Here is a 26506-nt window from a genome sequence, read left to right on the forward strand (position 1 = left end):
TAGACCAGCTGGGCTGCATGGTCATTACTGGCAATGTAAGAGTCTCACTTACATATAATAAAAGATAATTACAGCTCTGTGGTGCATACAGCTGTAACCGTAGCACAACATTTATTTTTAGTTGGTCTACCAAGACTGTAGATGTTGTGTGTGTTGATCTAACGGACAGTGTGTGATGTGTTTTTATTTTACCACAGCAATACATCTATCAGGAAGTCTGGAATCTATTTCAGCAGATCAGCGTGAAGGCCAGTAATGTGGTTTATTCCGCAGCCAAAGACTACAAAGACCACGGATACAGGTGTGTATGTGAGTGTGGGTTTACTTGGTTATAATTTGGAGACAAATTTGTTTCCAGAAGTTGGTGAAATATAACGAAACCTTCCTTTATGAAAATCTGGGGGCGTCGGTTCATAAATAAACGGTTCATAAATTAAATGTTTTAGTCACTCTTTACAATAATGTTCAATTTGTTAACTTTAGAAAATGCATTGGGTATCATGAACTAACAATGAACAATAATGCTTTTATTGCATTTTTATTGCGTCTCACTGGAACACAGATTTTTAACCTATGAAAATACAGTTGTTTTTTGTTATTTCCTAATGTTTTTACTAATATTAATGTATGCAACTTTCAAAAAGGTATTAGTAGTTGTTTAAATGAACATTAACCAAGATTAATAAGTGCTGTAAAAGTATTGTTTATTATTATTATTATTTCATGTAACTAACGTAATTAATGTTTACAAATATATAACTTTGTTGTAAAGTGTTGCCAATGATTATATTAATATTATTGTTATTATTAATTATTAATCATTCTTATTGTTGATGTTATTGTTTTACAAATGCAAAAAGTTTTAAGGGTTAGTCTGTAGTCTTTATTATAAGCACTATATAAATACGATAGCTAAGATCTAAATGAGGACATACAGTAGTAAATGTATGTGTGTGTGTGTGTGTGTCTGTGTATACAAACTTTAAAACAGTCCTATGATGCATTTGTTTTATGTTTTTATTTCATTTTATTTTTTATCTTCTATTAAATGTGGACAGTCGTGGTGATGTTAGTGTTTATGTCTGCAGACACTGCTCTCTCGCTGTGATAAACGCACTGGCAAATATCGCAGCTAACCTGCAGTGGGAGCCACTGGTGGACGAGCTGTTGGTGAATCTGCTGGAGCTGTTTGTTCAGCTTGGACTGGAGGGCAAGAGAGCCAGTGAACGTGCTAGTGATAAAGGGCCTGCACTGAAGGTCAGTGTGTGTTTGAGTCTGACTGTGTTCGGAATAGCATTATAACAAACTACTTTATTCTGCAGCATGCAAAGAATACCCAGATGACCGAACACATTTGCTAAACATGTGCAGTATGCAACAGAACACGCTGCATGGAATACTGTATCCCACAATGCAGTGCTTTCCACATTCAAATCCAGAGTGATAAACGAACCAGAAGTAATAAAAAAAAATATAATATTTGTTTGGACTGCAAACAGAGACGTTTTTACCCAAAATTGGATTACAAATTTTAATGAGATTTTTAACTGAGATGCAGACTAATGAGGTCATGTGACAACAATGTAGTGTACTAATGTTTGAAGCATTTATCATTTCATACTATGCACTAGAGGTCTGCATTCCCGCAAAACTCCCGCAGAACCAGTGGGACCCGATTAGTTTTCTTGTGGCGTGATGTGGATATCTTTTTTTTATTTTTTTATTAATTGAGTGCAAAAAACTATATTTACTTTACAACTAATTTATTTTTGATAACAACGAACAGAAAATCCGACGTAAAATGTGTACACGGCACATGCATAAAATGTATCCAATATTTAGAGCAGGCTATGCTGGTCGTCAACGGGGCTTTAGAAGAATGGCAGAGCAAAGCATTGAAAAACTGTGATCAAAGGATGTAAACTCAGGAAAATGGTCAATTTAGTGTTAAGAAGCCAACCTCAGGGATGTCAAGTGGGCAACATGTCACACAATAGCAAAAGCAGAAAAAAAAAACGTTCTTTGTGTACACTCGTTGCCTATTTGTACGGCTTTTGCCCTATGTGGAAAACAAATGCGGGGTTGCGGGAACTGGAACGAAAATCATTTGGGGCAGAAAGCAGGTTAACATGGAGTGAAGTTCAGCAGGAGCATTCGGTTGCGGGACAGGAACTTGCGGGATGAAAAAAACAGTCCCGCACAGACCTCTATTACGCACTGCTTTACCTACTATTTAAAAAAAATATTTGGTAGTATATAGTGTATACTGCGCAGTATGCAGGTATTCATTCCGAACATAGCCTCTGTTTATGTTTTCTTTTATCAGTTAAAATGCTGCGTAACGTTGAATGTAACATTAAACTGGTCATATCTTTTGGTAAAGTTTTTAGTGTATGTTGTAATGTTTTGTGCTTTTTGTTCTGTAGGCGTCCAGCAGTGCTGGTAATCTAGGAGTCCTCATTCCTGTTATCGCTGTGGTAAGACACGTGCACACACACAGACCACTTAGTCCCATTTTATTTTTTTTTAATTCGTTTTTTATTTAAATATCAAGTCATTTTTATTTGTATAGTGCTTTTCACAACACACATCGTTTCAAAGCAGTTTCACAGAAAAACATGCTTTAACAGAAAATGAAAGTCGTAGATTCATCATTGTGTAGTTTGATTAAATATGATTGTAAATTGAGTATAAAAATAAAGAATTAAATAATAATTGTTAATTAATTGATAGTCTATGTATTAAATAAAAAATATAAAAGTGGGTATTGTCAGGGGGCCTGAGTAGAGATGCTGGCTATCACCCCTGGAGTTCGCTAGTTTGAATCCAGGGCGTGCTGAGTGACTCCAGCCAGGTCTCCTAAGCAACCAAATTGGCCCGGTTGCTAGGGAGGGTAGAGTCACATGGGGTAACCTCCTCGTGGTCGCTATAATGTGGTGCGTTCTAGGTGGGGCGCGTGGTGAGTTGGGCGTGGTTGCAGTGGTGGATGGCGTGAAGCCTCCACATGTGCTATGTCTCTGTGGTAACGCGCTCAACAAGCCACGTGATAAGATGCACGGATTGACTGTCTCAGACGCGGAGGCAACTGGGATTCGTCCTCGGCCACCCGGATTGAGGCGAATCACTACGCGACCACGAGGACTTAAAAAAGCACACTGGGAATTGGGCATTCCAAATTGGGAGGAAAAAGGAAAAAAAAAAAAAGTGGGTATTGTTGGCATAACAGTGGCAACTTATTCCACGATTCCTGATAATATCTCCCAGGGGAAGCATGTACAAGGAGAAAAGCAGAGGCCCTAAAACTGATCCCTGTGGCACTCCATACTTTACTTTTGTTTGATTTGACAATTCCTCTACACATACAAAGGGGTAGCGAACTGCTAAATAGGACCTAAACCATGCTAATGCAAGTCCACAAATGCCAACATAATTCTCCAGCCTGTTCAAGAGAATGTCGTGATCTATTGTGTCGAAGGCAGCACTAAGATCTAAAAGCACTAGAGAGAAATGCAGCCGCGATCAGATGATAAGAGCAAGTCATTTGTAACTCTGATAAGTGCAGTCTCTGTATTGTGATGGGGCCTAAATCCTGACTGAAATTGTTCATATATACCATTTCTCTGTAGAAATGAACATAGTTGGGAGGACACAACCTTTTCTAGTATTTTTGACATAAACAGGAGATTTGAAATCAGTCTATAATTAGCCAATTCTCCAGGATCAAGTTGTGGCTTCTTGATAAGCGTTTGATAACTGCCATTTTAAAGTTTCTTGGGACATGTCCTAAGGATAGTGAGGAGTTAATATTAAGAAGAGGTTCTGAGATTACAGGGAATACCTCTTTTAAGAGCTTAGTTGGTATTGGATCTAACACATGTTGTGGCTTTTGATGTTTCGATAAGTTTTGTTAGCTCTGTGACAGCGAAGGATTGAAGTTGCACGTGAGGAAAATTATGAGACACTGTTTTCTGAGGTGCTGTGACAGATGATTGCACAATTCCAATTTTATTTCTGATTATTTCAATTTTATCAGCAAAAAAAATTCATGAAGTCATTACTATTGTGCTGCGACGGAATATCTGGTTCAGTTGAGGCTTTATTCCTAACCAATTTATCCACAGTACTGAATAAACACCTAGGATTGTTGTGGTTGTTTTCTATGAGTTTGCTAAAATAGCTACAGAGCTAATAGCTATCCTTCCATGCATCGCGAAATACCTGTAATTTTGTATTCTTTCACTTGCGCTCCATTTTCCGAGTTGCTCTCTTGAGATCATGAGTGTGATCATTGTACCATGGTTCGGGGCTTTTTCCATTAATTTTCTTTAATCGAAGGGGGCCGACACTATCAAGAGTGCTAGAGAAGACTGTATTTATATTTTGTTATTTCATCAAGTTCTTCTAGACTTTTTGGCTTACTGAGTATGAGACAATTCTGGAAGATTATTAGTGAAGCTATCTTTAGTGGTGGATAGAATAGTTCTACCTGAACGATAGCGTGGTGTAGATTGAGAACATTAGCTGATCGCAGCATACAAGAGACAAGGTAATGAACAACATCAACTCCATATAACAGAATTAAATCTAGCGTATGATTATGTCGATGAGTTGGTCCTGTCACGAGAGACTCCAAGTGAGTTGAGAATATCGATAAATGCTAATTACATTTAATTAAACAATTAAAGCTTTATCTACAGTAACTACAAGATCTGATAGAAAATTTGCTCCAAATTTGAAAATTCACCAAGGAAACCAGAGTAAGGCCCGGGTGATATATACTATATACTGTAGCAAGGGTAAAAGACGACAGAGTATTTTATTTGTATCTGATGGTGTCACATTAAGCATTATTAGTTCAAAAGACTTAAACTTATATCCTGTCCTCTGAGCAACACCAAAATTTAATTGTAGCAACTCCTCCTCCTCGACCCTTCAGGCAAGGCTCACGTTTCAGGCGAGGCTCATGTTAATAACATGGGGGGGAGAAGATTCATTTAAACTAATATATTCTTCCGGTTTAAGCCAGGTTTCAGTCAAACAGAGCGCATCTAAACTATAACGTGTAATAATATCATTTACAATTAGTACTTTGTTTGTTACAAGTAATCTAATGTTTAGTAGCCCTACCTTTTATAGGATGTTTATCTTCAATTATTTTTTTATTTTTTTAAGTTTGACCTTTAGTGAGGGATTTATGTTTGGTTGTTCGGGGAACTGACACAGTCTCTATATGATATCTAGGTGATACAGTCTCTATGTGTTGTAGTTTATGTGACCTGTGTGACGTCTCAAGGCAGCTAGCAGACGTTCGGATTAACCAGTTTGTCTGCTTTCTGACCTGGGCCCCAGTTAGTCAAATACTATCTCTATTAAGACTATGAGCCAAATTACTAGAGAGGAGAGCGACACCTTCCCTGGAGGGATGGAGTCCGTTTCTCTTTAACAGGTCAGGTCTACCCCAAAAACTCTTCCAATTGTCTATAAATCCTATGCTATTCTCCATTCACCACTCAGACATCCAGCTGTTCAGTGACACTAATCTACTATAAATCTCATCACCATAACAAGCAGGGAGGGGGCCCAAGCATATTACATTGTCTGACATCGTTTTTGCAAGTTCACATGCCCCTCTAACATTATCTCTAGTGATCTCCGACTGACGAAACCGGACATCTTTAGTGCCGACATGAATAACAATTTGAGAAAATCTACGTTTAGCATTAGCCAGCACTTGTAAATTTGATCTGATGTCAGACGCTCGAGCCCCAGAAATGCATTTAACGATGGTGGCTGGAGTTTCTATTTCCGCTTTCCTTACAATAGAATCACCAATAACATGGGCTCTTTCAACATGATTCTCAGTGGGTGCATCACTGATTGGGGAGAATCGATTGGAAACCCTAACAGGAATGGAAGAGTGGTGTCGTTTGCTGAGCAAGTATGACACTGAGACGTCACCCAAATGCCCTGCTGTGGGGGCTCTAGAGCCGGAACCAAAGTGTGTGTGTTGCTCGCTGTACTGCCCACATCCGAAACAGTATCTACCTGCTTCTCTTTCTCACTGATCTCCACTAGCATTCAGATGCATGTCACTAACTCATTAACCTTCTCCGTAAGCCTGACTGATTCCTTACATTTATCACATGTAAATGCCTCACTGCTGACGGAAGAAGCTATAGTAAACATGTGGCATGCAATGCAGGAAGAAATAACATGAGCAGATGCCATGACTTACTGCAATTGTTTGTTGTTCTTGTTGTTATGGTTGTATGATTCCTCAAGAATGAGCGGCAAGGGTTTGAGATCGATGTGGTTCGTGATAAGCAGTGTAAAACACAGAGGAGAAAACTAATGCACACAGTCGAGACGCGAGATGTAGACAAGCGGAAAAAATTTATAAAAGAGAGAAAATGGGTGCGCAAGGTAAAATACATGCAGTTGAATCCGTAGAAAAGCGGAAAAAAATTAAGCACACGTTAAAATGATACAGGACAAAATGATGAACGTATAAGAAAAATGAACAATGCTAGGCAGGCTAGCAAGCTACAAACACAGACTCGGACAATATCGATTTACTGAGGGTTAGAATGTGATGGACCACTGAGCTGAATTTATGAGTAAATACAATGAAAGTCTGAAGGGACTGTACTACCCTGCAAAGGTAAAATGCAGTAACTACACATTTTTGTCCAAAGTGAGTGCAGAAATCGGATCTCTGACCTGTCCTGTGAAAAAGGCCTCTAAATAAATATAATATATATTTTAAAATAATGAAATAACAAGGTAACACACTAGTTTAGGGATCAGAAATTAGACAGTAATTCATGACTAATAATTACACTTGTAAGTGACTAGTTATGGACTTATTTGGCATTATAAAGTATTTATTAAGCCTTTATTGGCTGATTTCTTATTCTTGCTTTATAGCCCCTTTATATTTGCTTTTGTCATAACAGTGAATTTCTTAGCTAAAAACAAAACATATCAATAGCCCGTATGATGCAAAATACATCCTTTATGGGTTCTCAGTACTCTGTGTGAATGTGCAGCTTATAAGTATGAAATGCATGTAGAATGCATATAGTATTTCAACAAACAGGGAACATGTATAATTTCATATAATTAATCACACTAAATTAATGCATTATATTGACAGCTTTTTTTTTTTCTAGTTGTCTATAGACTCTGTTTTGTGTTGAAGTATGTAAAACCTCTTACTTCGTTTTGTTGAATGCATCATTCCTGTGGTCGCCCAATATTCAATGTAATTAGATCTCAAGTGCTTGTGGTTATACTTTATCTTCGCTGAAAAATATTGGCTTGGCTTGCAAAATGTACTGCCATGTTGTTGGCATACATAAAGTGTTGTTTTTATTCTCCCTTTGAACAGATTACAGTATACCAGTCCTCTGATTCATTTTATTTTCCATAACATGTTCCCTTACAAATAAACAGATGTTTATCAGTTGATCTCATTGTTTACATTTCATTAGCATTGCTTTACAACAGTCTCTCTCCACTTAATAATGTCAGAATGTTATGATCTGGCTACTTTTATGTCATATTATAGTCTTTTATTTCAACTAACTGTTCCATTTTAGTGCTATACAGTGATTTATTGTCAAACTCGAGAAGTGATTACACAGCTGTGTGTGTGAATGCATGTTTGATTAACTCCGTGAAGGGTCTACCACTCGTCCCATGAACACGACGCAGCCTGTTCGATGTTCGTAGATGAAGAAGAGGAAGGGTCGGTCCACAACGAAACGTGTTTGTGTCGATAAAGGCATAAAACCAATGTGTGTCATAGCTGCGGCCTCTGTACCTTCTTCATTGACTGTTATTATGCCCTGGTGCTTAAACTGAGTGAGAGAGAGAGGGAAGTGGTGGGTGGGGAATGAGAGGAAAGGCAGGATGTTATTTTGCAATAAAAGGTCAAAGAGTGTGTTTTTGCTACAGATTAGGCATATGCTACCTAAAGTGCTCTCTAACATAACAGCACATCTCACATTTGCAGCATGTAAGCAACGCATATTCGCAACCCATATTAACAAGTTGCAGTATTCACTCTGCACCACGTTTTGCACCATGTGCACTATAAAACTAATTATCAACATAATCTCTTACAATAAAAGCTTTTATGAAGCAACATAAAATCTGTGTGAATCCATACAATTTCAGAAGGTTACAGTATATTGTGCACTTTTGGTTCCGTGTAGATTAATTGCTGCTTACGTGTTGTTGATGCAACTCATATGAAACTGGCCTAACTTAAAGTCCTAAATTGCATTATTTTGGCCCATGCCATCTCTTCTCTTACCCAGTTAATAATGACCTTCTCTGAGGTCATGGGGGAAAAGTCTGCCTTTTCAGTGAACAGGTCCGTGAGGCCCATCTCCTTCAAGTGCTCGATCAGATCGTAGTTCTGCTCGAGTTTAAACCGAGGGAACACCACCTCACGAGTTCTACCGGAGAAAGAGCAAAAAGACCAATGAGAAGTTGGATTTGATTTCATAAGACCATGCAAAATTGAAAAGACAACTTAAGAATGTGTTTTACCCAATAAGGCTTGATGAAGCTAAGTAGCACATGCTCCTGGATATATATCCTTTCTGAAACAACATTCCTATCCAATAACCATAACCAAGCCCTAAAATCAGAGAAAAATTACAGGTTGCTAAGAATGATGTTCCCCCCATCCCAAAGCATAATCCTAACCCTAGACATATTTTTTTATTTTTGTGGGGGGGGGGGTTTCCCCTTTTCCTCCCAATTTGGAATGCCCAATTCCCAGTGTGCTTTTTTCAAGTCCTCGTGGTCGCATAGTGATTCGCCTCAGTCTGGGTGGTGGAGGATGAATCCCAGTTCCCTCCACGTCCGAGATCGTCAACCAGCACATCTTATCACGTGGCTTGTTGAGTGTGTTGCCACGGAGACATAGCGCGTGTGGAGGCTTCACGCCATCCACCGTGGCAACCACGCTCAACTCACCACGCGCCCCACCGAGAACGAACCACATTATAGCGATCACGAGGAGGTTACCCCATGTGACTCTACCCTCCCTAGCAACCAGGCCAATTTGGTTGCTTAGGAGACCTGGCTGGAGTCACTCAGCACGCCCTGGGATTTGAACTAGCGAACTCCAGGGGCGGTAGCCAGCGTCTTTACCACTGAGCTACCCAGGCCCCCCCCAACCCTAGAATTTGATTGGTTGATTAGAGTGTTCTTCCAGGACCAACAAGGATACTTATCGAGGAACATGTACTTTACAAAGCACAATGAAATGTAGCCAAATTGGACATGTTCCTGGATCAACATCCTTTTTTTTTGGTCCTGCAACAACATTTCTATAAAACAGTCATGTGCCAGACCCTGTCCCTAACCATAACCTATACCAAAAATCAGAGAGTAATAAGTAGGTTGATAAGAATGGTGTTCAGGCTCCTAGTCCCTAACCTTGAACCTAAACCTATAATCTGATTGGTTTATTAGAACGTTGTTCCAGGACCAACAAGGACACTTATTCAGGAATATGTACTTCACAAAGCATAATACAATTTAGCTAAATTGGACATGTTCCTGGATCAACATCCTTTTGTTTTTGGTCCTAGAACAACATTTATATAAAACAATCATGGGTCAGACCCTGTCCCTAACATAACCTATCCCAAAAAGCAAAGGGTAATGATAAGTAGGTTGATAAGAATGTTGTTCAGGCTCCTAACCCCTGCCCAATGCTCAATCCCTAACCCCTAACCCTGAACCTAAACCGAAAGTCTGCTTGGGTGAAATTAATGTTGATTCAGGACCAACAAGGATGTCCTGCATGGGTAAATTATGTTAAGCTCTTTTATTTAGTCTTTATTACAAGACTTCACCTTGCAATTTAATGAGTCTTACAGTTTTGGTATCTTTTGGTGTAAACTCTATCGGCTGTGAATTGTCAAGAACGTTCAGCGGTCTTCTGACTTGTTGGTAAATTGGTCTCATACCTGTTGGTCATGCTGTTGAGCCACTTATTGATAAGTGTAGGCGAGATCTCCTGCTCAAGGGATCTCATTCCCGAAAGTTTCTGAGGAACCGCGATGAGCATGCTGATGTTACCGGTGTAAGGCAACTGCAGAATGTCACAGTTTAGCTCATGGTCGGCAGCCGCCAGGTAGCTTCCTTTGTTCTGCATCATGGGAACGCGCACCTGCTGCTTCTCGTTGACACGGAAATTCCTGAAGTGTGTCAGTTCCTTTGGGAACTTCTGCTCCCAAGTACCTGCATTTGTAGTTACAGAGAAATTCAAAAACATTTTTGTAAGGCCTCACTTTGTGGGATTATTTGGGAGAAGCAAGTAATCTTAGCATTAGATTTTACATTTGTTTAGAGGTGAGACAGGTTAAGTTGAAGTTCTCCAAAGATGAATAGGTTTCCCTGCTAAAAATGCCAGCTAAGGAAAGCATGAATTTCTTTGCTGGTCCGAATGGTTTGGTGATTCACCAGTAAAACTTCTTAAAGCTAGTCAACCAGCATTTTCTTACGTGTGAAGCTGGTTGTCCAATAAAGTGTGGCTGGTTAATCTTGTAAAGAAGCCTAGTGGGGAAACCAGCATACCAGCATCTCATACTGGGAACCAGCATCCAAAACTCAACATGCTGTATACTGGTGACCAGCTATGATGGTCTTATCAGCAGGATTAGCTTCAAATTCACACAATGCATAATATTTACTCTAGAATTGAGTTGATTAGATTATGAGTGGAGAATTCTTGTGTACTCTTACTAAAAACAAATTGTGTCACTCTTGAGGTTTTGGCTTAATGAACAATCACCAAAATGTTGTAGAATTGATTTACCTTTGAAGTAGAGGTAGTTCAGCAGCATCACTACCATGTTGGGGTCGACACTCTTAAGTGGTTCTTTGATCAGACCTTTTGTTATCTTCTGAATGCGTTGGTTCGCCTTCACGAGGAACGCAGGGTCAGTAAAGTCCACCGACTGAGGCTCAGCAAAGTAGTATGTCTTTGCATCGCAACGGAACCCATCCTGTATGCGGATGTTTCGTTTCACGTACAGGTCATTTACGGAGCGCAAGGTGTAGCCAAAGTTTCGTCTGAAGAGCCTGTGTGTAAGTTTGCGGAACAGCTTGTGCACTGTAGAGTTATCGTAATGAGTGCTGGCGTTGACAAATTCAGCAAAGCCAAGAGTTTCGTAGAGCTGTTCATGAGCAGAGGGGCAGACGCCTAGAGCCACCATGCCCATCGCGGTGGAGATTCCAACAGGTGCAAGCAGAATGTTGTCGGTCTGGTTGAGTCGATTTCGGAGTTTACGATAAAGACGAAACCCAAAGCGGGCGTTGACCACGTTGATGCGCTGCATACGAGTTCGTCCATGGAATAGCTTTAAGAGGCGTGCTCTTCGTATTTTGGGGTCTGAGGGTTCCGAGAACAGGTCAAGGTCAGGGGCAGGAGTGGAGATCTCATCTATATGATCGCCTTCGCTGTAGTCATCCTCACCCTCTGCCAAGATCTTATCGAAGTCGATGTAGTCCTCATCGTCAAGCCCTTCAAGAGGAAGGTCGTTAGTGACTGTGTTCTCCCAATGGAAGTCCAATGGCATGGACTCCATGTCTGTGTTCTCTCCACCCGGAGAATGTCCACGTGCATCTACCAACTTTTTATCCTTGAGTCCTTCATAGTGTGAGCTGAGGTCTTTTACCCCAGCCAGAGCTGGTGCATTCAGGAGAGCAGCTACGACTATGATTGGAATAATCCACATCCTAGGAAATTATGGAAACAAAACTTGCTTGAATGTCAAATGCTAACTCAAAATAAATATACAATTTTGGTTTTAAGAGTTAAGACCTACTCATTTGATTCTTTGATATATTTTAACATAACTTATTCGATAGTGTTGCAGTCTTTTAGAACTATAAAATTATATCATTTTTCATACCAGTTTGAACTCCTTACCTGCTCTCTCCCTGTGGAATCTGTTTGTGTGTGTCAGTTTGTGAATGCGTTCCCCAGCTGGACTTTGAAGTTGGTCTTTACTGATCAAACAGAACTGAGTTCAAACAGTTCTCAAAGACCTTTTCATTTGACGGTTTAACCCTTGAAATGCACAAACAGTGGCAGCATCTTGTCTGGGTATTTTTCTTTGAGATGTATGCATATACAGTAAAAAGTTAAATTGCTTGTTGATTTGTCTCTTTGCAGTTGACCCGTCGGTTGCCCCCCGTTAAAGAGGCCAAACCTCGTCTACAAAAGCTCTTCAGAGACTTCTGGCTGTATTCTGTCCTCATGGGTTTTGCTGTTGAAGGTTCTGGTGAGGAGAAAAACTGTATCACTGCAAATGTGGAAACTGTATTCACCATATGCAGATTCTGTTCCAAAATCTAGTGAGCTCCCTACCTAGACAGCATTTTAAGCAACATGCTAACATCAAACTCAATTCAAGTCTCTTGAGTACTCTTGTGTTGCTGCCTATGTAGAATGTTCTAAATCGGGTACTAATGAGGTTCCATCTTTAATAGGATGCTGCCTTAAGCTCTACAAGTTGTAGCTCTACTGGTAGAGAATGATGCTAGCAACGCCAAGATTATGGGTTCGATTCCCAGGGAACACACAGTCTGATATAATGTGTACCTTGAATGCACTGTAAGTCGCTTTGAATAAAAGCATCTGGCAAATGCATAAATGTAAAGTAGCTGCTTATGTAGATGGCTAGATAGCTCACTAGATTTTGGAACAGAGCATTAAACATTATTTCTAAGGTAGCTCAGCGAGTAAAAGACGCTGGCTACCACCCCTGGAGTTCGCTAGTACGCTAGTTTGAATCCCAGGGTGTGCTGAGTGACTCCAGCCAGGTCTCCTAAGCAACCAAATTGGCCTGGTTGCTAGGGAGGGTAGAGTCACATGGGGCAACCTCCTCGTGGTCACTATAATGTGGTTCTCGCTCTCGGTGGGGCATGTGGTGAGTTGTGCGTGGATGCCGTGGAGAATAGCGTGAAGCCTCCACACGCGCTACGTCTCCGTGGTAACGCGCTCAGCAAGACACGTGATAAGATGCGCGGATTGACGAGTCTCAGACTCGGAGGCAACTGAGACTCGTCCTCCGCCACCCAGATTGAGGCGAGTCACTACACTACCACGAGGACTTAGAGGAATTGGGCATTCCATATTGGGGAGAAAAGGGGAGAAAACTTATTTCTACAGAAGTGTGTGTGTGTTTTAGGACTGTGGCCTGAGGAGTGGTATGAGGGAGTGTGTGAAATCGCCACAAAATCACCATTGCTAACATTTCCAAGTGGAGAACCGCTGCGTTCAGAACTCCAGTACAACTCTGCACTAAAGAACGACACAGTGACACCGGTAACAAAACTCTCAACATTGTTTTACAAATGCAAACTCCAGGTTTAAACTTATTGTGCTTTAAAATGTATGCTTTCAGTATTTTCAGAATGGCATACTACTACTGTTTTAGAAAATATATATCTGCAGTATATATATATATATATATATATATACCGTATATGAACAGTATGTGAATTTTTGCAGAGCAGTACACAAACAGAGCACACTGATTGGAATACTCAACTTGAACTTCCATTTTCAGTATGATGAATGAAGCAGAAGTAGGCCTAGCATCAGCCACAATTTTAAACATTTCTTTCTCGACTTCTGGCAGTCAGATCACATGAGACATTTTCACACAAAATTCTATTAAAAATGCAAAATAACGTAATTTATTTCTGAGATGATAACTGGATATCACTGACTAATAGGGGTGGGTAAAATATTGTTTTTCCAATTAATCATCATTTGAATGATCTCGATCTCTATTCTTAAATCCCAAGATCGATCTTTCACTCAATGTGCAGCCCTCTTCTACAATGAGAGGAAATCACTCGCATTCGCAACCAAATTTCGTGCTATGCAACTAAAGTGAATATATTTGTTAACTGGCTGGCAAATGTTTAGATTTCACTCACCAGTAATTGTGTATTTTAGTCGTGAAGTGTTCAGCAGAGAGATGCTTTCACAGCGTGTTGAGAGTAACAGTTGTTCCGTGTAATGTGTGTCCAAAGACGAGATCCACGCGACCCATTTATCATTGAATATGATCTCTTTTAATACCCTTTCTGTTCTTTACAGTCAGATGTTCATCAAAAACAACTACAAAAAAAAACATTTAAGTCTAATCATGCATCACACAGATGAGATAAAGCCATTCAAGTCCTCTCTCGTTAACATGCGCTCATTTAACCGAAATGCCGTTTTTTGTTAAAGAGACAGTACCAGTTTTAGCACGTGTTCAACAAATCAATGTAAATACATCTAAATAGTACAAAATATGCAATTTAACAATAAATATGTAACAAAAATAATATATGAAATATAATATCTTAATAATTTGTTCATTTTTAAAAAGCCAAAATGTGACCAAAATTATGAAAAAGTAATAAAATATAATTAGTAAAATTAATATTTTCCTAATGAACCTAGTTAAAAGGTCCCCTGGATAATTAACAGCATTCTTGGGGAGATAATTTATTTTATATGTAAGTAACAGGGACATTATAACTGAAATAAACCCATATGAATCGAATCGAAATCAGAATCGAATCAAATCGAATCGAGAGCTTGTGAATCAGAGTTGAATTGAATCGGGAACTCTGTATCAATACCCAGCCCTACTCGCTAAATTAAACGCAACACATCACACACAATGTAAAAAGTGTAGCATACAACTGTTGTTCTTGTTACATACAATTTTTTTTTTTTTTTTTTTTAATCCCCAGTTTGGAATGCCCAATTCCCAATGCGCTCTAAGTCCTCGTGGTGGCGTAGTGACACACCTCAATCCGGGTGGTGGAGGACGAATCTCAGTTGCCTCCGCATCTGAGACCGTCAATCCGCACATCTTATCATGTGGCTTGTTGAGCGTGTTACCACAGAGATGTAGTGCGTGTGGAGGCTTCACACTATTCTCCGTGGCATCCACGCACAACTCCCCACGCGCCCCACCGAGAGTGAGAACCACATTATAGCGACCACAATGAGGTTACCCCATGTGACTCTACCCTCCCTAGCAACCGGGCCAATTTGGTTGCTTAGGAGACCTGGGTGGAATCACTTAGCACACCCTGGATTCGAACTCGCGACTCCAGGAGTGGTAGCCAGCGTCTTTACTCGCTGAGATACCCAGGCCCCTCATACTACATACATTTTAACCTTTAAATGCAATGATTGTTTTGCCAAACACTATTACATACTCTGGTCTTTAGTGACCTGGCACGTATATCTATCACAAATTGATCTACAAAATGCCCAGATAGTGTCAAATTTTCAAAAGATTTAAGACAATTAGAAATAATGCAATAGAATATATTGTGAAATATTTTGATGTTTTATTTTTCACATATCAAAGAGATGATGCAACAAAATTTTAACGGGATTCATTACTTTCACACTGAAATTTCATGAGACGCAACTGGCTGTCAGACACACATTGAACTACACTTAACAAAAAAAAAAAAATATATACATATTAGCTACATATATGTATTTTCTCAGGCACTTATTTGAGTCTAAATAGACGCACAACTTACATAATTTCAGTAGTACACACTAATGACAACAGCCAAACTGTTCATGTGTTAAACTTGCTATAGTTTACTTCCACGTTGCTTCTTCGTCAAATATCAATGTCAAATGTCAATCAAGTCAATCATCAGCGCCACCTTGAGTACGAAATGTACACGCAAGTGAATTATTAGTTTCTCATCAGTCACACAGAAAATCAACATGATATAGTAGTCATTTTTAGGTGGTGGAAATGAGGTCCCGGGTCACCTAAAGTCCCGAGGTATTCATTAAAGGGTTACCATACAATTTAAAAAAGGTGGTATGTGTGTGTGTGTTCCATTCTCAACATAGCCGTTGCTTTAATTTTTGAAGGCGGAGTTAAGTGAACTACGCAGCACCATCATTAATTTATTGGATCCGTCGCCCGAGACGGCTGCGCTCATCAACAAACTTGACTTCGCCATGTCCACGTACCTGCTGTCTGTGTACAGACTAGAATACATGAGGTTAGAAATGCTCCTCCTCATTTACTCTTTCTCTCTTTAGAACAGCTCTTACCGTTCATCGTGATTATAGTTATATTTTGTTTGTGTGTAATTTACCCATCTCTGTCTGTGTGCTGTTTCTGTCTCTGTTCTCTTTCTCTTTCTCTCTCGTCACAGGATGTTGCACTCTAATGATGCTGATCGGTTTCAGGTGATGTTCAGGTACTTTGAGGACAAGGCCATCCAGAAAGACAAATCAGGTCAGATACTAAAAAGACTTGAGCTGTAATATATAATATAAAAATGATATCTCACTATATTTCAACCTTTTGACCATTTTTAATACATATTTCACTATTTATGTATTTTGTTCTGCTAAATGACTAAATAAAAAAAGTGAAATTGAATATTTGATAAATCACCCAAACCTAGTTCTGACTGTATGTTAATGAGCACTCCACACTGTATCTTTTTCATATGACTTGTGCTCGCTCTCTTTCTCTTCATCCAGGTATGATGCAGTGTGTGATATGTGTAGGTGATAAAGTCTTTGAGGTTTTCCTCCAGATGATGGCAGAGAAAGTGAGTGTTCTCTCTTCAATGCATTGTTAATCAGGAATGCAGTATTGATCTCCCATTATATTAATGATAACATTATTGCTTCCTGTTTCAGCCCAAGACTAAAGAGCATGAGGAGGAGCTTGAACGACACGCTCAGTTCCTATTGGTCAATTTTAACCACACCCACAAGAGGATCCGTAGAGTTGCTGACAAATACCTCTCAGGACTCGCGGAAACGTAAATGACTCATACGTTTATTTTGACTCTAGTGCGCTGTCTACCTGTAATTATACTGATAGATAATTTTGGCCAGATTTTATGGCAGCATCGCATGGATGGGGCAGTCACAGAATGCATTAGATTAAGGTTTTTTTATTTTATTTACAAGATTCAATAAAAATAGCAATTATGTTTATAAGCATATTGCATTTAGTACCGGAAAGTATCTAACTATACATTTATTTTCACACAGTATTTGGATGGACTTTATATTTTTTGGTGTTTAGAATTAGAGTATTGAGTTTAGCTTAGTTACATGACATAGCTTGGTTTATGTATAACTTATAATATTATAACTTTCATTATGTTTTCAAAAGTTTTTGAATCACTTTTTCATAGACGTGTGTGTAATGTGATGGATGGGTCATTGACTATAAAAATAACAATTCTCTTACAATTCTAGTTTAAAACACTTGTTTCAAGTTAGTAGAAATTTATTTTTTGTGTCCATTTTGGTTTCATTAACATTTGTAAAACATTTATAGCATTTTCTACAAAAGATTTATTTAAAGGGATAGTTCACCCATTATTATCTCTCATCATTTACTCACTCTCATGCCATCCCAGATGTGTATGACTACCATTCTTCAGAAGAACACAAATGAAGATTTTTAGAAGAATATTTCAGCTCTGTTGGTCCATACAATGCAAGTGAATGGTGACCAGAACTGTGAAGCTCCAAAAAGCACATAAAGGCAGCATAAAAGTAATCCATACGACTCCAGTGGTTTAATCCATGTCTTCTGAAGTGATATGATAGGTGAGGGTGAGAAACAGATCAATATTTAAGTCCTATTTTATTACTGCAAATTCTCCTCCCTGGCCAGTAGGTGGCGATATGCACGAATAATGTGAATTGCCAAAAACAAAACAAGAAGAAAGTAAAAAGTGAAAGTGGAGATTAATAGTAAAAAAAGACTTAAATATTGATCTGTTTCTCACCCACACCTATCATATCACTTCTGAAGACATGGATTAAACCACTGGAGTCTTATGGATTACTTTTATGCTGCTTTTATGTGCTTTTTGGAGCTTCAAATCTCTGGCCACCATTCACTTGCATTGTATGGACCTACAGAGCTGAAATATTAAAATATGTTTTGCACCTTGAATACACGTGAGTGTACACAACAAGTTGTATTTTTCAATAACTTAAATGTGCATCACATCATTGACCCATATATTGTTAGCGACCAGATTTTTTCTATCACGATGTAAATTTTGGCTTATATTGCCCACCCCTAATTGCACATTCATCCTTTGCAGTTAGGATGCTGCTTATATAGGCATTAGATATCGAGGCAGCTCAGTAGTTTGGAACAGTCTCTGTTTCTCTCTTGCATAAACTCATTCATCACCCTCCTAATTTCTCCTCCAGTTTTCCTCATCTGTTGTGGAGCGGTAGAGTTCTGAAGACTATGTTGGATATCCTGCAGACTCTCTCTCTCTCCCTGAGCGCTGTCAGTATTGAACAACATCCAGTTCATAATACTAACAATGACCAATGTTACTAATAGTTACATTTATCACATGTCAATCACTTAACCCCACCCCCTGTTTTCTGGCTGACAGGACATCCACAAAGACCAGCCGTACTACGACATTCCCGATACTCCATACAGAATAACAGTGCCAGACACTCATGAGGCACGAGAGGTGAGACGGAATAGAGATTAATAGTCTCGCAATTAGTGATGGGGTATTTTCTGAGTTGTATCTTGTGTTTGTTGTTCAGAGCATTGTGAAGGACTTTGCCGCCCGCTGTGGAGAGATCTTAAAAGAGGCGATGAAATGGGCCTCCTCTGTTACCAAATCACATCTGCAGGTGAATATAATAACATTAACGTACTGTACCTTGGAATAGCATGTTTATACCATGTTATATGAATATTGTAATCATTCAGTGCCATGGTACATATCAAAGTACCTTGGTATTGCCATCTGATACCATCTTTTAATAACTGTTCTCTCCATCTCTGTTTCAGGAGTATCTGAATAAACATCAGAACTGGTTGTCGGGTTTATCTCAGCACACTGGTTTGGCGATGGCGACGGAGAGCATACTCAGTTTTGCAGGATATAATCGGCAGAGCACGACACTGGGGGTGAGTAGAATCACTGTTACTGATAGAAACACACATCACGTCCTTATAGTGACACACTGCTGTACTCTTAATGGTAGATAGTGACTGAGATGGTAACTGAAGTTTTTGGTCAGATTAAGGTAAGATGTTACCGAGTCTGTAATGAATCAGAATAATGCAATCAAAGTAGTAAAAAATCAGTTAATTACCACTTAAAACTAATAAATGTTTTTGAAAATCAAATTAAACATAGAATCTGAAGGGAAGGATGGTTAGGCGATTATATTAAAAATGGACATTTTCACAGTGATTTATATTGAGCGCTCGTATTAATGTGCCATATTAATAAATAAATCTTTCATTAAAAGCAGCAAAATACACTATATGTCAATATATTATAACTTATCTTTCATTAAGATTTAAATAAATCATTAAATGAGTCAATAAATAAATGTAAAATAAATTTTACTTTGGACTTTATATTTAAAATTTAAAAACATCAAAAATTAATATAATTAAAAATATTTAAAAAACAAAACAAATTCACAGTGATTTGAAGGAGCACATATTAATGTCATATTTATGGCATTTATTAATATGACATTAATATGAGTGCTCCTTAAAATCACTGTGAACTTATTTTTTCTTTTTATATTTTTAATTGTATTATTTTTTTATGTATTTAATTTTAATATTAATTCCAAAGTAAAATGTATTTTATATTTTATTAATTTATTTATTGACTCTTTTCATGCATTATTTATTGACATGTCATTATTTATTTGTTTATTAATTGACTCATTTTATGATTTATTTATTGACACTTTTAATTTTTTATTGATAGATAAATTGACATTTTGATGCTGTAAATGAAAGATTTATGGCATTTATTAATCTTTCATTTAAAGCATCAAAATGTCAATTTATCTATCAATAAAACATTAAAAGTGTCAATAAATAAATCATAAAATGAGTCAATTAATAAACAAATAAATAATGACATGTCAATAAATAATGCATGAAAAGAGTCAATAAATAAATAAATTATTAAGTGTGTCAATAAATAAATTAATAAAATATAAAATACATTTTACTTTGGAATTAATATTAAAATTAAATACATAAAAAAATAATACAATTAAAAATATAAAAAGAAAAAATAAGTTCACAGTGATTTTAAGGAGCACTCATATTAATGTCATATTAATAAATGCCATAATAAATGTTTAATTAAAAGTATCAAAATGTCAATTTATCTATCAATAAATAATGAAATGTATCAATAAATAAAGCATGAAAAGTGTCAATAAATAAATCATAAAATGAGTCAATAAATAAATAAATGCAGCCATTATGGCCAGGTCTCTCTTGGTAAGGAGATTTTTAATCTCAAGGGATTAACCTGGTATAATAAAGGTTATAATAATAATAATAATAATAATAAAATAAATCATGAAATGAGTCGATAAATAAATTATGAAATGTCAATGAATAAATAAAATGTAAAATACATTTACCTTTTGGACTTTATATTAAAATTAAAAATTATTATTATTAAAATATATTAAAAATTCACATTTTCACAGTGATTATATGGAACTCTCATATTAATGTGTCATAATAATACATTCCATATTAATCAATCTTTCATTAAAAGCATCAAAAAGTAGATTTATCTTTCAATAAATCATGAAATGTGCCAATAAACATGTAAAATGTAAAATATGTTTTCCTATGGACTTTGACGTATTTATTGACACATATTTATCATATTTCATTAATTATTTATATTGAAAAATATATTGATGCTTTTAATAAAATAATTAATATGTTAATATGGCACAACGAATCATATGATTAGGCTGCTGATGTAAAATGAAGCAACGTCATGAATATTGTTGCTTTTAACTTGGCCGTTTCATTTTCTATAGAGTGTCATGAGACTTGTAGTTTCACGATCTCTGATTGGTTTTTTTATGTACACTTTAAAGATAGACACTACATCAGTAGGTGCATGTTATATATCCAAACTAACTTATAACAGCTGGATAATTCTGATCAGATTTTAACAGAACTGATGTGAACTAACACACAGCATTGCAGCATCTTTTATTCTTGCAATAACATTGAACTCTTTATAATTATTGTTTGGCAGTGTTCATTTTTCATGTTCATTTTGAGCTTTCTTTTTATTTAACATTTGTTTGTTTGTCCCTGTTTGTGAAGCATTTTTTTTTTGTTGCCTTTTTTAACGTTTATGTGTTTGTAAAGTGTTGCATATAATTCTTTTGAATGTTATTTTGATGCATGTGTACATGCCGTCATGTGTAAATGTGTGTGTTTGTGAATCTGGCATTGTTTTGTCATTGACTCTTGTGCTGATAAAACTCCATCACTTCTCTGCTAACCTGCTGGGCTGTTCACTCATCTGTCTGTGTGCCTGATTGGCTGGTCTTGGGTTTGGTGGGCGTGGCCTGTTTGCGTCCCTCCCCCTTCCCCCCACAGGCTGTTTTTCCTCAGGTTGGTAGACCGGCACTGTTGTCTTCTATGGCAGTCATTCACTAATTTTCTGTCCCAGTAACTCATTCATCATTTGGGTAGTTGATGCATGAGATGTGTTTTATCAACATTTTAGGTTAAAATAATTGTTTAAAAATGAATGCCTAAGAAAAGGGGACCGTATATTTTAGATGCTGTTACAGGTCATCACAGGTCAAATGTTTTTCACAATTTTTGAGTCTTATTTTTGCCTTCACTAGTTCCTTTGGTGTAACAAACTGAGTTTTAAAAGTGCAAATAGTCCATGTTGTCTCCTGAATTAAAATGAGCTCATAAAAACTGTAATTATAATAATGTAGATTATTTTTAGATTTTGGAAAATGCTGTTTGAAATAGTTTTAGATCATGTGCAGTAAATATTTCCAGCTGACACTCAAAATAAGTAGTCTCCAGTTCACAGGACGGCTTGTTTTTGTAGGGTTGTTCCATGTCAAATCAACCAAATTTCAGAATCTTCCCCAGCTGAAAATTTTGATTTTGTTGATACTTTTTCTGAAGACAGATAAACGTAAATGACGATGAAATGTCATGGATCAATATTTACTGAGTAATTCATTATTTTGTAGAGCGGGCCTATGATTTTGGAGCAAATCTACAGGTCAAAAAAGTAACTTTAGAAAGGTGTCAGTGTCATTATTTATTTCTTTTTTCTTTCACAGAGATGGGTAGATCTTTTACTAAAATCAGTTGACTTCAGCACCTCTTGTTGCATTATATGCTGTAATGGTGAGAGTCCAAAAATGGGTAAAAAACACTTTTTTTGTGTTGTTTTTCCAAAGTTGGAGTGCCTATAACTCCAGAAGTATTAAATATATCTCAATATCCTTTCCAAGTCTGGTTCAGAACAAACTTTACTTTTTGTATCTACATTTTTAAGGCCCTTTATGGTTAAATCCCAGAGGTACGGGGATCTCTATGTGGCTCCATGCAGAAATTGTTAAATTTTACCCATTTTCAATGGTCGAAAACTAAATCTGGGTCACATGGAATGAAGCTAATTTTTCTTGTCCAACAAAACAAAGATCTGAAGTACAAATAATGTTAAAACTAGAAATGTACCTTTATTTATTCACAAAATAATAATAATAATAATATAGTCCAAAAATACACTATTATTAAGAATTAGCAACATGGGTGCCTGGGTAGCTCGGTGAGTATTGACGCTGACTACCACACCTGGAGTCACGAGTTCGAATCCAGGGTGTGCTGAGTGACTCCAGTCAGGTCTCCTAAGCAACCACATTGGCCCGGTTGCTAGGGAGGGTAGAGTCACATGGGGTAACCTCCTCATGGTCACTATAATGTGGTTCTCGCTCTCGGTGGGGTGCATGCTAAGTTGTGTGTGGGTGTCGTGGAGAATAGCGTGAAGCCTCCACACGCGCTACGTCTCTGCGGTAACGCCCTCAACAAGTCACGTGATAAGATGCGCAGATTGACGGTCTCAGATGCGGAGGCAACTGAGATTCATCCTCCACCACCCGGATTGAGGCGAGTCAATACGCCACCACGAGGACTTAGAGCGCATTGGGAACTGGGGAGAAAAAGGGGAGAAAAAAATTAAATAAAAAAAATAAGCCACATGTGGTTCTTCAGTTAGTGCACTACCTATATGTAGTAGGATCCATCCAACACTAGGTGGCGCTACAAGTAGCACATTTAACTTTTCGCTAATAACTCATTAGTAATGTTTTGAAGTGTTAAAAGAAGCGGAGACACTGTCGGAGTTTGTATCGTCTACAGGTGACTCAGCTGACGGAACGGCCCACCTGTGTGAAGAAGGATTACTCCAACTTCATGGCATCTCTGAATCTTCGTAACCGCTACACTGGAGAGGTACAGACTGTGTATTTGTGTGTATCTCATGTAAAATGACAGCATATGATTATGTGTTTTTGTGTGTGTATAGGTAGCCGGGATGCTGCACTTTGCCGCGGCCACACGCAGCGAGTCAAACCTCAGCAAACTGATGGTGTCTCAGATGAGTGACGCGCTGGACGCCAAAGACTCGGACGCTTTCACACAGAACATGTTTAAAATGACAGCGCTGCTTATCAGCACTAAAGGTAACACGGTCTTTAAGGGTTCATTCCTTTTGGTACGTTTATAAAGAGGTCTGAGTTTGGTGTGAACGCACACAAACACTCTGTGTCTTCAGATTGGGATCTTCAGTTGCTGCATCACCTGTGCTGGTCTCCTCTGAAGATGTTCACAGAGCAGGGCATGGAGACCGCCATCGCGTGCTGGGAATGGCTGCTCGCGGCACGCAATGGAGTTGAAGTCCAGGTAACCCGACAAATATAGAATTGTAACGGTGTTACTTGATGTAAAACACTTATAGCTGCTGTTTTATATGCAGTTCATGCGTGAGATGGCGGGCGCGTGGCAGATGACCGTCGAGTTGAAGATGGGTTTGTTCTCAGAGACGGAGTCAGAGGCGGATCCTTTAGCGGCCTCAGAAGAGAGTCAGCCTTTGCCCCGCCCACCCAACGTCACACCACATTCTCTCTGGATTGAGGTCTGTGTCATGCAGTCATGCGTACTATAGGGCTGTCATCATGATGAAATTTGGCTGGGCATTTAATGACAATTAATGGTTAAATTGTCATGCTTCTTAGGGTGTATGCATGCTTATTTCTTCTGCTCCAAACGTACTTCAAACGTACTTCTCTGTCTGCTCGTATGAATGTAACACATCATAAGAAAGTGTTTCACCGCTGTTCAAATGCACTTTGGATCGCATCATTTATATGTATAAATGTTTTCCATCTGAAAGGACTAAATATTAAATGAAACAAATGACAATAAAATGCAAAGTAATCTCTTCAGTAATCTAAATACTTTTTGAAAGTAACTGTATTCTAATTACCAATGATTTAAATTGTAACTGTAGTGGAATACAGTCACTTATATTTTGTATTTTAAATACGTAATCCCGTTACATGTATTCCGTTACTCCCCAACTGTACGTGTGTGTGTGTGTGTGTGTGTGTGTGTGTGTGTGTGTGTGTGTGTGTGTGTGTGTGTATATATATATATATATATATATATATATATATATATATATATATACTCAAGTTTTATTAATTATTAAAGATTACTCTGTTCAGACTGATGAAAATTTGTTATGAAATTGAAATGGGTAAATTTTAAAAAATAGTCTTATATAAATATGTTTATAAATATATTCACACACCGATCAGCCACAACATTAAAAGCACCTGTCTAATATTGTGTAGGTCCCCCTCATGCCGCCAAAACAGCGCCAACCTGCATCTCAGAATAACATTCAGAGATTATATTCTTCTCAGCACAATTGTACAGAGTGGTTATCTGAGTTACCGTAGACTTTATCAGTTCAAACCAGTCTGGCCATTCTCTGTTGACCTCTCTCATCAACAAGACGTTTCCGTCCACAGAACTGCCGCTCATTGGATGTTTTTTGTTTTTGGCACCATTCGGAGTAAATTCTAGAAACTGTTGTGTGTGAAAATCCCAGAAATACTCAAACCAGCCCATCTGGCACCAACAATCATGCCACTGTCCAAATCACTGAAATTCCCCCATTCTGATGGTTGATGTGACATGAACTGAAGCTCCTGACCTGTATCTGCATGATTTTATGCACTGCACTGCTGCCACACGATTGGCTGATTAGATAATCGCATTGGATGATTGTTGGTGCCAGATGGGCTGGTTTGAGTATTTCTGGGATTTTCACACACAACAGTTTCTAGAATTTACTCCGAATGGTGCCAAAAACAAAAAACATCCAATGAGCGGCAGTTCTGTGGACGGAAACGTCTTGTTGATGAGAGAGGTCAACAGAGAATGGCCAGACTGGTTTGAACTGACAAAGTCTACGGTAACTCAGATAACCGTTCTGTACAATTGTGATGAGAAGAATATCATCTCTGAATGCTGTTCTGAGATGCGGGTTGGGGCTGTTTTGGCGGCACGAGGGGGACCTACACAATACTAGGCAGGTGCTTTTAATGTTGTGGCTGATATGTATATACACACATGTGCGTGTGTGTGTGTGTGTGTATATATATTACCAGTGTGATGAATGAACTGGAAGTAATTACAGCTTTTACATCTATTTCTTGAATAGCTATTGGATCAAACTGCCTAAAGTGTTTGTTTTTTTTTGGTTTTTTTTACACACAAAATTGGGTGTAGAAAATGTAAAATAACCATATTTATTTCTGAGATTATAACTTGATAAATTTTTTGAATTGCAACATTGTAGCTTATTATAATTTAAAAAGTTACCATTTGAATATTTTTTTAAAGTATGCCGTAAACAGTATGCCTGTATTCCACTCTTTCAAAATACTTTATGCAAACTGACACTGTCACAGTGATGTGTTACAGAATTAACTTTAAATATCAGTGTGTTCATCATACGAGTGATGTTGTAGTAAAAGTCATTGTGCATGTTAATTAGTTTCTAGTTCAGAGGTTTGAAATCGCCAAGTACTGCAGCGCCGATCAGGTGGAGATATTCACTGGTCTCATGCAGAGAGCGCTCTCGATCAGTGTCGGTGGACCCAAGAGCGGCCTGAACCGACATGTAGCTGCTATAGGACCCCGATTCAGGTAACACTCACAGAACACATTAAAAACCTGTGGTCTTATATGAATATTTTAATGCATTGACACAATATATAACTTTTAATGTATTTATAGCATATATGTACAGTGCACTCCAGAAGTCTGAGACGACTTGTGAAAATGCTTCAATGTAGCTTTTTTCTTCTTAAGTATGTGATTAGCATAAAATGTGAGTGGTGAGTTGAAGCAATGTTTGTACAAAGGAGTTAAAGGAATATTCCGGGTTCAATACAAGTTAAGATCATTCGACAACATTTGTGGCATAATGTTGATTACCACAAAAATGTATTTAGTCTTATACCAATGACACTTTAACACTAAAATCATATTAACATACATATTGTTTT

General features: G+C 37.9%; 2 protein-coding genes across 2 annotated transcripts in view; one reads left to right on the forward strand and one right to left on the reverse strand.

Moving 5' to 3' along the window:
* The window catches only part of pi4kab (phosphatidylinositol 4-kinase, catalytic, alpha b), a 60665-nt gene that overhangs the window by 16470 nt on the left and 17689 nt on the right, over positions 1-26506 (forward strand). The window contains exons 16-34 of the mRNA XM_051668467.1: positions 1-35; positions 198-301; positions 1089-1257; positions 2427-2477; positions 12206-12314; positions 13224-13360; positions 15950-16083; positions 16240-16322; positions 16574-16644; positions 16736-16860; positions 18281-18362; positions 18475-18558; positions 18638-18727; positions 18888-19007; positions 23286-23378; positions 23452-23608; positions 23701-23828; positions 23902-24060; positions 25993-26144. The exon at positions 1-35 is cut by the window's left edge and continues 149 nt beyond it. Coding sequence (XP_051524427.1) covers positions 1-35; positions 198-301; positions 1089-1257; positions 2427-2477; positions 12206-12314; positions 13224-13360; positions 15950-16083; positions 16240-16322; positions 16574-16644; positions 16736-16860; positions 18281-18362; positions 18475-18558; positions 18638-18727; positions 18888-19007; positions 23286-23378; positions 23452-23608; positions 23701-23828; positions 23902-24060; positions 25993-26144 — 2083 coding nt within the window. The remainder of the gene's footprint in view (positions 36-197; positions 302-1088; positions 1258-2426; positions 2478-12205; positions 12315-13223; positions 13361-15949; positions 16084-16239; positions 16323-16573; positions 16645-16735; positions 16861-18280; positions 18363-18474; positions 18559-18637; positions 18728-18887; positions 19008-23285; positions 23379-23451; positions 23609-23700; positions 23829-23901; positions 24061-25992; positions 26145-26506) is intronic.
* serpind1 (serpin peptidase inhibitor, clade D (heparin cofactor), member 1) lies at positions 7406-11999 on the reverse strand. Its single transcript, XM_051668522.1, has 5 exons — positions 11960-11999; positions 10844-11766; positions 9993-10266; positions 8321-8465; positions 7406-7862 (listed from the first exon to the last, which is right to left on the reverse strand). Exons 2-5 carry the CDS (start codon positions 11763-11765, stop codon positions 7671-7673), a joined length of 1533 nt encoding a protein of 510 aa, XP_051524482.1. The 5' UTR covers position 11766; positions 11960-11999; the 3' UTR covers positions 7406-7670.

Source organism: Myxocyprinus asiaticus, chromosome 33 (assembly GCF_019703515.2).
Source record: "Myxocyprinus asiaticus isolate MX2 ecotype Aquarium Trade chromosome 33, UBuf_Myxa_2, whole genome shotgun sequence".
In the NCBI taxonomy this organism is placed as follows: domain Eukaryota; kingdom Metazoa; phylum Chordata; class Actinopteri; order Cypriniformes; family Catostomidae; genus Myxocyprinus; species Myxocyprinus asiaticus.

Coding starts and splice junctions, on each gene's coding strand:
- serpind1 (XM_051668522.1), bottom strand. CDS start 11,765: ATGTGGATTATTCCAATCATAGTCGTAGCTGCTCTCCTGAATGCACCA. Junction 8,466..9,992: donor CTCAACAGCATGACCAACAG/GTATGAGACCAA, acceptor TTTCTCCGGTAG/AACTCGTGAGGTGGTGTTCC. Junction 7,863..8,320: donor AGAAGGTCATTATTAACTGG/GTAAGAGAAGAG, acceptor TCTCTCACTCAG/TTTAAGCACCAGGGCATAAT.